Source organism: Mugil cephalus, chromosome 2 (assembly GCF_022458985.1).
Source record: "Mugil cephalus isolate CIBA_MC_2020 chromosome 2, CIBA_Mcephalus_1.1, whole genome shotgun sequence".
NCBI lineage: Eukaryota > Metazoa > Chordata > Actinopteri > Mugiliformes > Mugilidae > Mugil > Mugil cephalus.
In genome coordinates, this window is record NC_061771.1 from 28,017,953 (window position 1) to 28,034,500 (window position 16,548).

Consider the following 16,548-nt stretch of genomic DNA (forward strand, 5'->3'; position numbering starts at 1 on the left):
GTTTTGTTCTGATGTTGTCTTTCTTCAAAATTTCTCATTATCATGATATAACTTTCCACTCTGTGCATTAAGTAATTATAACCACGTCACATATCATTCTATTACCAGTTCTTACCTATCCATAAAGGTGTGTCCTAGTTAGCAGCGGGTCATTGATGCACCATACAGCGACCTGTTTGAACTTTTATGTAGGGATGGATGATTGAGGTTTAGTTTGAAGTTTCAAAAAATGGTTCATTACCCAAGGCTTCAGTGATACCGCGGTCGAGTAGGACATCTAGTGGTCAATAAAATGAAGTGTAATCGAGAGGTTAAGATTCACACATATCACTTATTGGTTTATGAATCGTTTAGGATTTAATTCGCCATGCACGTTACTGTTCAGCTACACTACATGGTTGTATGGCTTTGAGCTGACATGAAGACTCACCAAAAGCTTCAGGACAGATTTTCACCATCACTGATAGCAGACCTGAACACAATGGGAATTATTACAGTGAAGCCCAGAACAGAAGATGATGTCATAACTCCATCTCTCGTATGATTTCAGATTATTATATTAATCCTCCACAGGGCATTTTAGATAAACTTTAAAGAAAGTTCATTGAGGAACTTGCTTCATATTCGAGGTTGATGATATTAATCAGATGAGTAAAAGACAGACGACCAGTGTGTGATTGTAAATGTGATAAATGTCTGACTTCTCTTTACAAAATCTCAATTTCTAAAGAATTTCACAACCCTAATATTTCTTACTCCACTGGTCAGATATTCAGCACTGCAGACCAGAGACCCTCACAAGAAGATGGAGGGGGAGGGGAGGGGAAGGGAGAGAGTGAGACACAGTGGTTAGTAATAGAAAATAAATTATAAGAGATGGAAAATAAATCATAAATATTAGAGGGCAGGAGCCAGAGAAGAGAGAGGAGAGGACATGTCCTCAGTGCATCGTCCCCCTGCAGCCTAGGCCTATAGCAGCATAACTAAGGGATGGTTAAGTCCAGCACTAACTATAAGCTTTGTCAAAAAGGAAAGTCTGAAGCCTGACCTTAAAAGTAGAGATGGTGTCTGCCTCCTGAACCCAAACTGGGAGCTGGTTCCACAGGAGAGGAGTCTGATAGCTGAAGGCTCTATCTCCCATTCTACTTTTAGTAACTGTAGGAACCACAAGTAGACCTGCACTTAGAGATCGTAGTTATCTGATGGAAGAATATGGAGGTATGAAGGCTTTCAGATATGATGGAACTAGGCCTTTGAATTCTAGACTGAATGAATGAAGCAAAGCTCCACACTGCCTCCTTCTGGCAAAACTGAAACACTCACAATGTATTAGAAAAAAAGTCTTGTGGTATTAAAAAGAGACAATCTACCATCATTGCTGATTTTTGAATATCTCTCTGACAGAAATGCTATTGGCACAATAAAATGAAACAAAATTACATAACTTTAAGGCTTTAACTACAATTAGACACGTTAAATATGAAATATGACATGATGTTTATTTCATGTTTTACTGTGTCATCTTAAAGCCACACAATCGTGAAGTGTAGTCAAACAGTAATGTGAATGGTGAATCAAATCCCAAACGATTCATGAACCAATAAGTGTCACATGTGAATTTCTCTTGTCTAGATTGCACTTCATATTATTGACCACTAGATGTCCTACTCGAACACGATGTCACTGAAACCTGAGCAATGAACCACTTTTTGAAGCTTCAAACTAAACCTCGATCATCCATCCCTACATAAAAGTAGAGTCTATCATAAACTGTTCCACATGAAATGTTCATCATAACACAACCAACCATGTCTTTACTGATTAAAACTCCTCAGTTTAACTTGACAAGAAGAGAAAACAACACAAACAGTGAGATCACACACTGTCACAACACAACATGACTGTGTATGTTAATTACTGACATATTTGACTTAATATGCAAAACAATAATCATGGAATTATTTAAAAACTTAAAGCTAAATGCTCTCTTGATTACAGGGAGATGACTGACAAATGAGACGACTGTTCACTCTCACACATTACATTTAGAAGAAGGAAACTCTTGAATCATTGACACTTCTTCACCACAGCGACAGGACAAAGAGCAGAGTCTGCCTTCAGACCACATCCTTCTTTGTGAGCACATTCATGTTGCTCCGTTCAGACACTAGGTAACCGTAGTGGATGTTATTTAGCAGCTGATGTGTTGCACCTGCTGACACAGCAGAGAGAGGAGCCACCAACATGAGGTTTAAAGTAGCAGAAGCTGGATTTGTCGTCTTCCTTCTCTCCTCATCAGGTACTTTGAGTTTCTGTTTTTCACATTTCACTGAAGCTGTAGCTGCTTGTTGTAGTGAATAAATACTTCCTGTTAGAATGAACACAGACATAAACCAGGCTGTTAAACTCTGTGAAATATTGGTTTGATTTCTGTTACTGCAGAGCTGATTATTGAGTTAAATAGGAGATTCTTTAACGTTCATCATTCAGCTTATTTAAAGTTGAAACGTTTCAGTCATTGATCAAGCAGTGAAGATACCAACTCATATTTATCAAATGTTCCACAATCTCAATGAATTTAGTCACTGTGTCGTTTTGTAAAGATAATTCATTGATTAAAATGTTTTATAGAATATTTATTATTGATCATGAAGTCATTTATATAACTTCAAATCACCTTCAGTCATTCAACATGTCTCTGTCATGTATATATTATAAATGTATCATTACAATTATCATTTATCATGAAAGAAACACAAGTTATACTGTGTGAAAGGAGTTCACACTGCACTTCACGCAGCAATGTAAAAAAACAAAAACTACTTTCATTTCTATGTCACTTCCGTTTTCTCTGAACTTGTCCTCTTCCGTTTGTCCTCTTCAGTTCATCTGTCTCATGTCTCTCATGTTAAATCCTCACTGTTCCTTCACTGCATCCTCAGAGAGTGTGACGTCCTGCCTCAGCACACGTACACATTAACTGTAGAAATCATCTTTTTAAAGCACAGCAGTTAATTGTGGTCTCTGATGTTCTCTGTGTTCCAGTGGTACTTGGTCAGACTGATCATGGAGTGACTTACTCTTCTACTCAGATCTGTGCTGTAGAAGGATCAACAGTGGAAATAAGCTGCAGCTACACGTACCCATCCAGAATAAATGACAACATCACTGTGGTTGAAAAAGCTGTATGGTTTACTAAAATGGAAGGTGGTGAACCTGTGGATCTGATGACAGACGCAGAGTTTTCAGGTCGTGTTCAGTATCACTGTGATGAGAACAAGTGCACTCTGAGAATCTCAGACCTTAGAGAGAGAGACTCAGCTGAGTACAAGTTCAGATTCACAACAAACCAACCAGGAGGGAAATATACTGGTTCACCTGGAGTCACTCTGACTGTCTCAGGTAAGAATTTCTCCTCCACATATGTCACATGTGAAACATGTCATTACTGTTACTGAACTATTGATGAATGTGTGTATTCAATGGTTGACAACAGTTAAAATGATATTTCTCTGTTCACTTCAGTTCTCCATGTAGAGGTTAAGAGAACATATCCGATATCGCATCCTCGCTGGGCAGTGGTGAAGTGTCGGAGCAGGTGTCGTCTATCTGCTCGTTCCTACGTCTGGTACAAGAATGGAGAAAACATGAACAAAGACACTTATTCAATTCAACAATTCTTTGAATGGGGAGAGAGTGTTTCCTGTGCGGTTAAAGGATCTGAGAAGTTTCCCTCTCCTCCAGAATGTGAGTTTACTTCAGTCTTCCACTAACTCAGTGTCATCTCTGAACCAACCATCAGTGTCTGTGTTTCAGAAAACCACACTTCCTCTTCCTCTTCTCTTCTTTGATCTCTGCAGGGTTAGGTTTAAATGCTATTCAAATCATTTCTTCTTCTTCTTCTTTCAGGTGTCCTTCATCAAACGTGTAAAAAAGTGACTTACACTGACAGAAGCATTTGTGCCATCAAAGGTTCATCAGTGGACATTTCCTCCACATACAGTCATTATAATTATGTTGAGTCAAAGTTCTGGTTCAGATCCCCTGATCGTAGTCGTCAGTGGATGAATCCCTCACAGCCTGAGGACCTGATAAGACTCCCAGTATTCAGGTCCGTGTTCAGGTCCATGAACCAGAGAAGGAAGATCCACTCTGAGAATCACTAACCTGAAAGAGTGATTCAATCTGAAGTATCACTTCAAATTCAAGACACAACGTTGAATGGAGAAGTTTTTAACCTGGAACAACTCTGACTGTTCACAGTACGATGAACTCTGAACTGTGTAAGTGGATGTATCCTGTGCATTGTGTATTTAAACAGATGGGACATTACTGTTTGTGTTGTCATGTGCAGCTTTTTCCCTGCAAGGTGCAGGTGACCAGAATAATATCAGTCCATCAGTCTCAAACTGAGGCAGAGCTCAAGTGTCTCAGCGCTGCAGCTCCAGGTGGGGGGTCGTCTTTAACGGTCTGTTCAAGAACCAACAGAGAATCAGGACACAGCAAACTTCGTACTTTGACTGACACCTTTTCTCCTGGAGACAGAACACCGTCTCCTGTGCTTTCAGTGGACATGAGGATTACCGCTCTCCTTCAGTCAGTGAGTTTACTTCACTCTGGGCTGTCATAAGCCTCTACTATACACTGTTCATACTGGACATTATTTGGGGATTTACTTCAGACACATCATCTTTAATATATCTCTTAGAGAAGTAATGTTGCACAAACTCGCAAAATCTAACTGTTAAGATTATATCGAAGTTTGCTTTAAAGGGTTTCAGTTTCCCTTTAACTGACGTTGATCAGCTTCAGAAACTTCAGAAGCATCACACCATAACAACATAATCATCTCCATCTATCTCCAGATTCTTCAAAGCTTCCCTCTGTGTCAGTGAGTCCATCTGGTGAGATAGTGGAGGGTAGTTCAGTGACTCTGACCTGTAGCAGTGTTGCTAACCCAGCAGCTAACTACACCTGGTACAAAGGTAACCAAGCACTTCCTCTGGGACCAGGAGGTATTTATCATTTCACCTCCATCACTCTGTAGGACAGAGGGATCTACTACTGCAAGTCTGAGGATTCAACAGACTGGTCTGTATCATAGACGTCCAGTGTAAGTAAACATCAGCAGATCTGATGTCAGCTGGACTTAAAATTGGAAGATGAACAGTTGGAGTTCAAGACTGTGATTTCCCATTACAGTTGAAAATGACTGAGTAGCTTCTCTGTATATTCTCTTCCAGATCCTCCCAAACTTCCCTCTGAACATGATGTCCATCTGGTAAGAATAGTGAGGGTAGTTCCAGTGACTCTGACCTGTAGCAGTGATGCTTAACCCAGCAGCTACCTACACCTGGAACACAGGAGAATGAAGTACTCGACACAAAAGCTCAGGACAGATCTCACCATCACGAATTCAGACCTGAACACAGAGGAGTTATACTGTGAAGCCACAGAACAGAAGAGGACGTCATAACTCCACCTTACATCGGACTTTCATAGCAAGTAAGTGTTTTTGTTAGTGAAATATATACTGCCGCACCAGTGGAGGGGGTCAGATGTTGTACCTACTAACACACATGTGCACGTTTTAGTAAAGTTTCAAAGGCCTCGCTGTTGAACGCCCTGTCGCCTCTTCTCATTTTGGGTCATTAGGTCACAACTAATGACATAACATGTGGTGTCAGGAGTGTGTTTGAATTAGAAGGAAAACTGTGTTGTCAGATATTGCACGAAGTAACTTCCAACTTTTTGGCGAGCAACCAACTGTTTGGAGTCAGCTGTTAAGTAGATTAGTACGGAAAGAAGCTAGTATGAATGATACCAGATTCCACAACCATCGAAAATTGACACTTGAAACAGAGGATGGCCCTAAGGTGAAGGAGCACTGGGCCTGGTACTTTTGTCGATGGAGTTTCGTGATAAAAAACTATCCGGAGAGCTGTCAAATAATGCAGAACCACAGTCTGGAATGAGCCGTTACTTGTGCACAACAGAGTGAAAGAGTGACAAAGGAACAAGTTCTAGACACGAATACAAATGTTCGTTTTCAGTAGAAAAGCTATGCTAAGAACAAAGATAAAGTGTAAGTGCAATCCAGCCGGACAAGGGAAGCGTGTGAAAGAGGTGCAGGTGAGCGTCTGCGCACAGTAAACAACAATGTCCTGCTCGTGATGAAAACTGTAACAGTGAGAGGTGATAACACCATAGTGTGGCAGGAACAGAACAGTAGAGAAATTGGAAGTGCCACCAAAAGTCATTACAAGGAAGAGGTTGCATTTTTGTGCTCAGTTAACTCACTAGAACTCTGATTATGGTGGGTGACAGAACTAAAACACAAAACACTCAAGATAGACACAGAGGCAGACATAACAGATTCCCTCCCTGATCAGAGTATGTTGCATGTAAAGCTTTCTCCCCATTGCAGAGGTCTGACAAAGTCTTATATGGTGATTATGATGGTTCTGCCTCAAGTGCTTATGCTTTGATATCCTTTCAGCACCACAACACTTCCAACTGAGGATGAAAATACTGGGGCTTGGAGTAACTGGTGCAGATGGATGATGTGCTGGTCTTGCTCAGACAATCCATGAGCTCACCTTTAGAAAGGACTTAAAAGACTGGGGGGAATGGAGTGCTGAGAAATGTGAATGTACAAAGAAGCCAAAAATCCTGTTCAAGTTATCAACGCTCATGGGGCATCAGAACTGATCCAAACAAGTTAAGAGCGGATTGAGGCTATTCCTGGACATGGTGAACTCAACTCAGGAATATGTACCAATATCTGCAGAGAAAAACGCAAAGCCATTGAGAGATCTGAGAACAAAATGTGTGGACATGGGACAACTCCCAGCAACAGGCTTTTAGACAACATTAGAACTGAGCTCAACAGGCATTTGTTTGCCTGGACAAACTCCCACAAGGACCATAGACTGCACTTAATTAATACGATCATGGTTCTTGTGCTGGGAAACACATGGCCACTGATGTCGTCCTGCTCGATGGTTCCCTAAAAATTAAATTAGAGAGAATAATTTCAGTGCGACTCCTTATTGTTAAGACAATGACACAGCAACAATACTGTTATACAGTGAAAGCAAAGAGAAATGTGGTTACATACTTGAGTTGACAGATAAAACAAAAAACAAAAAAAAATGTTGGTGTTACGTAAATGTATGCGGCCACTCTAGAGGGAGGGGGTCAGTTGTTCTACCGACTAACTGTGTTTTCATGTTTTCAGTAAAATGTTTCAAACATCTTTATTCACCTGGCGTCCCCTCTCTTTTTTTGGGTCAGTAGGTTACAAACCAGTGACTTAACAGTGAGATACTTAAATCCCTTATCTTCACTTTGATATTACACTGAAAAACACCACGTCCCTTACATCAGAAAACTTTTAATTTTTTCAAAGAATTCATGTTTGCCTTCACTGTTTTTTTTGTTTTTCTAGATTCATGAAAATTTCCAGTGCTCTATCATTCGCTTCTGTTCTGCTGATCGCCGTAAACTCTTTCTCCTACTCTGCTACAGGTGAGCGCTTTTCTTTTTGCAACACGGTATATTTGCTGTGCACCTGTAAACTAAACATCCTTGTTTTTCTTAACACTCTTAAACACAATGTTCAGATGCCTCCACGTTGCTATCAAAGTTATTCAGTGCCCTGTGAATTGCACCAACTTAAACATTACTCCTTAAATATAAGGGCAAGAATTTATTGAAAAATTAATCCATTTTGAATATTCGATAAAGATATTAAGTGATTTTGCCTCAGTTGTGAAAGCATGTACATCCTGCCTATGCTGGTGTTCAAGCTGTGAAGAAAAACATGGCAAAGATAAAGGCACGGCCCCAAAAAGTATAGTGATCAGGTGATCTTATATGATCTATAGTGATCTTAGGACACACTTGTCTAGGTAAGCATGGGAAATAGTATGATATGGGGTGTGGTCTCCCAAACTTAAGTTATATTAACTTCATTTATTTTGTATTTATGTTTTTATTTATTCTCATCAGAAGACTGTTGCACTTTTGAAACAAAGATCAGAGATTGAAACAGACAAAGAGCCCATCTCAGAGAAGAGGTGAGAAATAAATAGTACCAAGTCAGTACAATGCCAATACGTAATTATTCACTGAAACCCCAAATTCCTTCCACCCTCCCTTCTTTCACATTATTCCATGTGTACCCACGTTAAGTCCACGTGCAGTCCTGGCTGGACATGGCTTGGACATTTTACTGACCTCATGCTACTGTGCAGTAAAAAAATCTTATTTACTGGCCTTAGTACTCTGGAGTTTAATTATGTTGTGATTCAGCAAAGCAATTAAAATGATGTTCTCTTGTCCATGTGTCTACAGACTGATGAAATACACTATGCCAGTGTACACTTGCTACCAAGCCCAGGAAAACCAGTCTACTCCAACTTCACATCGCTGATTTGCGCAGATATGAAGAGGATTGTGTTTACCCCGGCAAGTCAGACCCCAGCACCCGCACGGGAGCAGCTCTTCGACAGGGGAGAAAGCTGTTGTTGTTTTATATTCTGACCAAACTTTTTAACTACAACTACATACCGATCAGGCATAACATATAGACCACCTTCAAACAGTTGTAATTCATCAAGAATGGACATGGGAACTTCTGAGGGTGTCCTGTGGTGTCATGGGCAATAAGGGTGTTGTTAGTTGGGGCGGGCAGGGGCCTCTTTGGATCATCCCCACAAGCACTTGGATCAGCTTTGGGATACTAGTGAATTGGAGGCCCAGGTCAACGCCTTGTGACCATACCCAGTCCAAGAGTTCCCCAGCAGAACACTGACTTGTTACAAGATGCTCAATCTTTATTCACTCCATCAGTGGTCAACATGTTTCTGACTGATCGGAGGATATTTCAATATATTGCATGAGTTTTTAAGTTTTCATTAGTACTCCAAAGATCTTGTTTCCAATTTTGTCATTTACTTCCTAGAACAACCGGTCAGCAGCTTGGAGGACCCGGTGTACAGCAGGTTGATAAAAAGCCCAGAGTGTGAAGACATCACGGTTCTGCAGAGTGAGATTAAAAGACATTCATTCAGACAGAACACGGCCAAGATTAAAAGCATGCAACATTTCATTGATAACGTTTACTTTGTGACCAGACTAACAACTGGAAACCATATTGTCATGGTTCCTGCCTTTTCCTGTGCTCCCCCTTTTGTTTTTGTTCTCCACTCCCTATCACCTCATAAGGCTCATAGGCCCACCTGGGCAGAGACTGGTGGGACCACCCTGCTTCCAGCTGCAGCCAATCACCAATCATGGCTCTTTTTTAAAAGATTGCTGGTACTTGCCTCCAGTCAAAGATAATTCCACATTACTTGGTCTGTGCAGCATTTGATCTGAAAGTTTAGAGAGGGAAACCTCCCTGTTGTGAGAATTTGTTCAGTTTCTGGTGTCTTTTTCTTCTCAGTGATTTCCTTCCCGGAGTTTTCAACTCCCTGTAGTTTTTTACCTTCTTGAATTTTTGTTTTTGTTTCTCCTGCTCTAGTTGTTGTAATAAACTAGGATTTGTTATCTTTAGCTTTGAGCTCTAGGTCTCTTGCATCCTGGGTCTGACCTCGTGGCGAGACAGTGTTCACATTGAAGGCTGGATCAGACTGGAACGTGGAACCATTTTAACTGTGGTTTTGTTTTTGTGTGCATACAGGGAGGTGTTTACCTGATCTAACCAAACTATACATTTGAAAAATATGTTTTGTGTATTCAATAGTGCATTGTGTAACAAGACTTATGTAGTTCAACATTAAAGAAACCCATATTCTGCATGATACTAAAATGGCTCTTAATGAGTAAGTGGAGGTAGATACAGTGAATCTCAACTGTATGCAGTGATGCTAACTACATAACTATAACAAGGAGAACCAAACACTAATTATGGATCGGAATCAATTTATCATTTAAAACCTCCATCCATCCAGTTCTGAAGACCAGAGGGACCTACTACTGCAAGACTGAGAAGTCCTGTACTCATGTGATTGATGGCTTAAAGCCCAGATGAATGAGTACTACCTTTTACTTTATGTAATGCTAACCAAAGAAACCTACCAGTCACTTTATGGACAATAACCTCCATTGAACCTCCTAATGAAAGAGACTCCCAGCCATCAGGGTATACTGATTCTAAGAGGGGTGTCCATGGCTGCACCAATTGTCCAGCCATCACATGTTTGTCTTGTTATGTTATGGCCTGGCCCTTGTAAAATAGGATTTTGAGTAATACAGATGCAGAGAAGATGAATTCTTCAAAATAAACACGTTGATCGGATCTCAAACCGTCTAGTTTGGCCATCGTAGCAGTTCCCTTTTACTGCAGCAGAGGGCTACAATATGCAAGAAGTTGAGGAGGTTCAAGCTGTAATAAACAGTTTATGATGATAAAGATTTTAAAACAGTCCACTTCATGAACAAAATGTTTTGTTCTAATTTGTTTTTCTCTGTTAACTAATTACACAATGATAAAACGTTCCACTCCTGCAAAATGAAGTAATTACTAACCATGCCTATAATAATTCTATTCCATCCCATTACCTATCCATAAAGGTGTGTCTAAAACTGCAGGTTTAGCAGCGGGTCATTGATCTGCCTGATTAGCCTTTTACATTAAGATGGAAGATAAAGGGATTTGTTTGAACATCCAAACAAATGGTTCATTACTCGAGGGTTCAGTGATCACCGTGAGTTGAGTAGGACAACTAGTGGTCAATAACATGAAGTGCATCTAAGATATAATTCACACATGTCACTTATTGGTTCATGAATCATTTGTGGATTTGATACGACCATGCTCATAACTGTTCAACTACACTACATGGTTTAATTGCATTCGATCGAGCTGAACATGAATGAAGAATCAACAACAGCGTCAGGACAGACTTCATCATCACTGATATCAGCGCTTAACGAGCAGTAGGGGTTAATTACAGACATGTCAAGTTGCCATGACTTCCACCATCTCTCCATATGATTTATGTTTGAATGTTACTGTTTTTATGTCATTGATCAGATGATTAAGAAGACCGGACGACCAGTGGTGTGATTGTCCATGTAATCAAATGTCTACTTCTCATTACAAGATCCTCATTTTCTACACGAAAATTCACAACCATAATAAATTATCAGTATGCTGCTTCCAGTGGTGCCTGAAGCTAATTACTTAGTTTTCTATGAATCAAGAGATAATGTGAAGCACTTTTTGTCGGTTTGCAGGAAAATATTGAGTCTGTTAGGGTTTGGTATCATGGGTGGTATTTTAATTTTGTGAATAAGAGGAATGTGAAGACAATGATTGAAACATAGAACCAATCACAACCAAAAAGTCGTACCAGTGACGAGAGTGAACCACAGCAAACTGTCAATAAACAGGTGACGCCACAAATTGCAAGCAGAATAAACCCCACACCCACCCACCACACAAAAAAATAAAAAAAACAAACAGCCACTATAACATAACACCTAACAGTAGAGTTCAAAATATCAACTAGTTTGGACAATGTTGCAATTAACCTCTCCCTGGCAGCAGAGGGAGAAAGTTTAATTAGTAGTTAAGATTTCTGACTGGTCCTAGTGACACTTAAGGCTGCAGTACTGATAACATCTGAGGACGTGTCCTAAAGACTGGACTGAACAACTGAAGAGTTGTATAACCAGTACCTTTAATCACTACCTCCAGCATGGTGCCCAACCTGCCCTTAAGATCACCACCAACAAACCTGAACAGAAAAACCCCTACAGACCTCTCAGATTTTCACCCTGTGGCTCTCACACCTATGATGAAATGCTTTCAACAACCCTGTTAAAACAACACAATAAGAAATGACATGCTGGAAGATCTAGATCTAGATCCACTACAGTACTCATACATAGCCCCACAGAGCTCCAGAAGATGCAACATCCACCATGCTCCGAGACCATCCTCTCACTGTCTCACCTTGAAGCAGAAGAAGGAACCTTGCAAACAACAACATGCACCCCTAATGATTGATGGCTCTCTGTAGAGAGACCATAGTTGTGAAATACCTCAGTGTCCACATTGCTGATGACCACACATCACCCTCCACAGACTCAGGAAAACCATCCTCCCCACCTCGTATTTCATCCAATCCTACCAGAGGTACTGTGGAAGGCATCTCACCTACAGAATTCACCTCCTGTTTGCAACCATCTGCGAAAATGTAAATAAAAAGCAGTTGAAACAGAACTGTGAAGACAGCCAGCAAGATCATCCGGAGTCACCCCTTCCCTGGTTGTTGAAAGCAGGCACAGCGTCCATCGAAGCCCACGTCCAAGAGCGTCTATCTCAGGATGATCAACGGACTGCCCCCACCTCCTGAAATGCACCCTTCACTCACCCCAACCTCCTGACAGTTAAACCACTGGATAAAATAAATGAATAAAAGTGGACAATGATATTGGACATTAAGTAATGAGATTTAAAAAAAACAAAAAAAAAAAAAAGAAAGAAAAAAAAATTAGACAGCTGTTTGCAATTCATGCTCCTGGGCCTGATTAGACACATGAATGGTTTTTGGCCTGTGGGGCTGTAATGAATTGACACCTGTGGTTTGCAGGTGAGTTTGCTGGATTGAAGGTGAAGCTGATGATGGTTCTGTCAATTCAATTCAAGAAAAAGGATACAAACTCAATCTGAAGGAAACACATATAATCACTAATGATATAACCATAGCTTATGATCGTATGTGTCATTTGTGAGTATAACAGGAATCAAGGGCAGTGTTTGGTGAATTGTTCAATCTAGGGTCGAAGTGGACACCTGGAGAGAGGCCATGAAGACTGGGCAGCTGTAGTTTTTAAGGAGCTCCACAGGTCTGATACACAGCACTCCAGACCATGAAGACTGCTGGTTGATGAGGCCCACGACAGCAGATGTAGCTTAGAACTCCACAGGTCATGATATTCATCACTAGTACAGAAAATAGAATACCAGACCAGAGACCCTCACAACAAATGGAGGGGAGGGGAGGGGAGGGGAAGGGAGAGAGTGAGACACAGTGAATAGTAACAGAAAAATAAATTATAAGAGATCGAAAATAAATTATAAAATATTAGAGGGCATGAGCCAGAGAAGAGAGAGAGAGGACATTCCTCAGTGCATCCCCCCCTGCAGCCTCGGGCCTTAGCAGCATAACTAAGGGATGGTTAAGTCCAGCACTAACTATAAGCTTCCGTCAAAAAGGAAAGTCGAAGCTGACCTTAAACGTAAGACACGTGTCTGCCTCCAGAACCCCAAACTGGGAGCGGTTCCACAGGAAAGGAGTGCCCCCCCTTATAGCTGAACTCGACCGTCCCCTTCTAATGACTTTAGAAACTCTAGGACACCACAAGTAGACCTGCACTTAGAGACGTAGTGATCTGTTGGGAGAATATGGTTCTATGAGGTGTTTCAGATAATGATGGAGCTAAGGCTTATCAGGACCTTGTATTAAGGAGGAGTATCTTAAATTCAATACTAGATTTTATATGGGCCAATGAATGAAGCAAAGCCCACACTGCTCCTTCTGGCAAACTGAAACACAGACAATGTAATCCATAAAAAAAAGTCTTTGGTATTAAAAAAGAGACAACAATCGGCCATTATGGCTCATTTTTGAATATCTCACTGAAGAAATACTATTGGCACAATAACATGAAGCAAAATTACATAACTTAAGCTTAAACTACAATTTAGAACACGTCAAATAAAAATACCACATGATGTTTATTCATGTTTACTGTGTCATCTTAAAGCACACAATCATGTAGTGAAGTCAAACGTAATGTGAATGGTGAATCAAATCCCAAACGATTCATGAACCAATAAGTGTCACGTGTGAAAATTCTCTTCTGTCTAGATTGCACTTCATAATATTGACGCACTAGATGTCCAACTCGAACATCGATGTCACAGAAGCCTTGAGTAATGATCCACTTTTTGAAGCTTCAAAACTAAATCTTGATCATCCTCCCTACCTAAAAGTAAGATCCGTCATAAACAGTTCCACATGAAAGTTCATTCGTAATACACCAACCATGTCTTTAGCGATTAAAAGTCCTCAGTTTAACATGACAAGAAAGAGAAAACAACACAAACAGTGAGATCACACTCTGTCACCACACAACATGACTGTGTATGTTAATTACTGACATATTTGACTTATATGCAAAACAATAATCAAGGAATTTATTTAAAAACTAAAGATAAATCTCTCTTGATTACAGGAGATTACTGACAAATGAGATGACTGTTCACTCTCACACATTATTTTTAGAAGAACGAAAACTCAGACTCATTGACACTAACCGAATACGTCTGACCACTAGTGACAGGACATAGAACAGAGTCTGCCTTCAGCTTCAACATCCTTCTTGTGAGCACATTCCATGTTGCACAGCCTTCAGACACTAGTAACCGTATGATGTTATTTAGTACTGATTTTGTTTTTTACCTGCAGACACAGCAGAGAGAACCACAACGATGAAGGTTTAAAGTAGCACAAGCTGGATTTGTCTCTTCCTTCTCTCCTCAACAGGTACTTTGAGTTTCTGTTTTCACATTCACTGAAGCTTAGCTGCTTGTTGTAGTGAATAAATACTTCCTGTTTACAATGGACACAGACATAAACGCAATACCTGTAAAACTCTGTGAAATTATTGGTTTTAAATCTCTGTTCACTGCAGAGCTGATTATTGAAGTTGAAACATGATAGTTCTTTTAAACTGTTCATCATTCAGTCCTTTTTAAAAGGGAAAAGTTTTCAGTCGATTTTATCAAGCAATGAAGATACCACAATAATTATCAAATGTTCCACAATCTCAATGAATTTAGTCATCTGTAGGTCGTTTTGTAAAGCATAATTCATTGAATAAAATGTTTTTATAGAATATTTATTATTGATTAAACATAAAGTCCATTAATATAACTTCAAATCACCTTCAGTCCATTCAACATGTCTCCTGTCATGTATATATTATAAATGTATCATTACCATATCACTAATCATGAAAGAAACACAAGTTATACTGTGTGAAAGTAGTTCACCTTCACTTCACGCAGCAAAGAAAAAAACAAAAACTACTTTCATTTCTATGGTCACTTCCTTTTTTCTCTGAAACTTGTCCTCTGCTCCGATTGTCCTCTTCATTCATCCTTTCTCATGTCCTCTCAGTTACATCAGTTGACGTCCTGAACTCAGCTCCACAGTACACATACTTTAGAAATCATCTTTTAAAGCACAACAGTAATTGTGGTCTCTGATGATTCTCTGTGTTCCAGTGTACTTGGTCAGACTGATCATAGGAGTGACTTCTCTTCTACCAGATCTGTTGCTGTAGAAGGATCAACAGTGGAAATAATCTGCAGCTACACTACCCAATATCCATAATAAACTGGCAACGTCACCGTGGTTGAAAAAGGCTGTATGGTATTTACTAATATGGAAGAGTGGTGTAACCTGTGGATCTGATGAGAACAGAGGCATGAGATTTTCAGGCGTGTTCAGTATCACTGTGATGAGAAACAAGTGCACTCTGAGAATCTCAGACCTTAGAGAGAGAGACTCGCTGAGTACCAAGTTCAGATTCACAACAAACCACCAGGACGAGAAATATACTGGTTCACCTGGAGTCACTCTGACAGTCTCAGGCAAGAATTTCTCCTCCACATATGTTCAAAATGTTGAAACATGGTCATTACTGTTACTGAACTATTGATCAATGTGTTTATTTAATGGGTGACAACAGTTAAAATGATATTTCTCTGTTCACTTCAGTTCTCCATGTAGAGGCCAAGACAAGAGATCCAACATTGTATCCTCGCTGGGCAGACGTGAAGTGTCGGAGCAGGTGTCGTCTATTTGCTCGTTCCTACGTCTGGTACAAGAATGGAGAGAACATGAACAAAAACACTTATTCAATTCAACAATTCTTTGAATGGGGAGACAGTGTTTCCTGTGCTGTTAAAGGATTTGAGAAGTTTCCCTCTCCTCCACAATGTGAGTTTACTTCAGTTTTCCACTAACTCAGTGTCATCACGAACCAACCACAGTGTCTATGTTTCAGAAACCACACTTTCTGTTCCACTTCTCTTCTTTGAACTCTGCAGATTAGGATTTAAATGCTATTCAAATCATTTCTACTACCCCCCCCCTCTTCTTCTTTCAGGTGTCACTTCATCAACCCTGCTACAAAGTGACTTACACTGACAGAAGCATCTTGCCATCGAAGTTCATCAGTGGACATTTCCTCCACATACTTCATATTATTATTCTGATAGTTTCCCAAGTTCTGGTTCAGAATCCTGATCCGTAGTCGTCAAGTGGATGAATCCCCTCCCAGCCTGAGGACCTGAGTAAAAGACTCCCAGAAATCAGGTCGTGTTCAGGTCCTTGAACCCAGAGACAGAAGATCCCACACTGAGAATCACTAACCAGACAAGAGAGTGGATTCATCTGAGTATCACTACAAATTCAAGACAACAGGGGTTTGAATGGAGAAGTGTTTACCTGAACAACT

General features: G+C 40.2%; 2 protein-coding genes across 2 annotated transcripts in view; one reads left to right on the forward strand and one right to left on the reverse strand.

The window, feature by feature from the left end:
- Positions 1–16,548, reverse strand: part of LOC125003708 (selection and upkeep of intraepithelial T-cells protein 6-like) — a 164,326-nt gene that overhangs the window by 85,261 nt on the left and 62,517 nt on the right. The window lies entirely within an intron of this gene.
- LOC125003501 lies at positions 2,226–16,143 on the forward strand. The gene is made up of 4 exons (XM_047577469.1): positions 2,226–2,299; positions 3,046–3,402; positions 15,807–16,028; positions 16,139–16,143. Exons 1-4 carry the CDS (start codon positions 2,245–2,247, stop codon positions 16,141–16,143), a joined length of 639 nt encoding a protein of 212 aa, XP_047433425.1. The 5' UTR covers positions 2,226–2,244.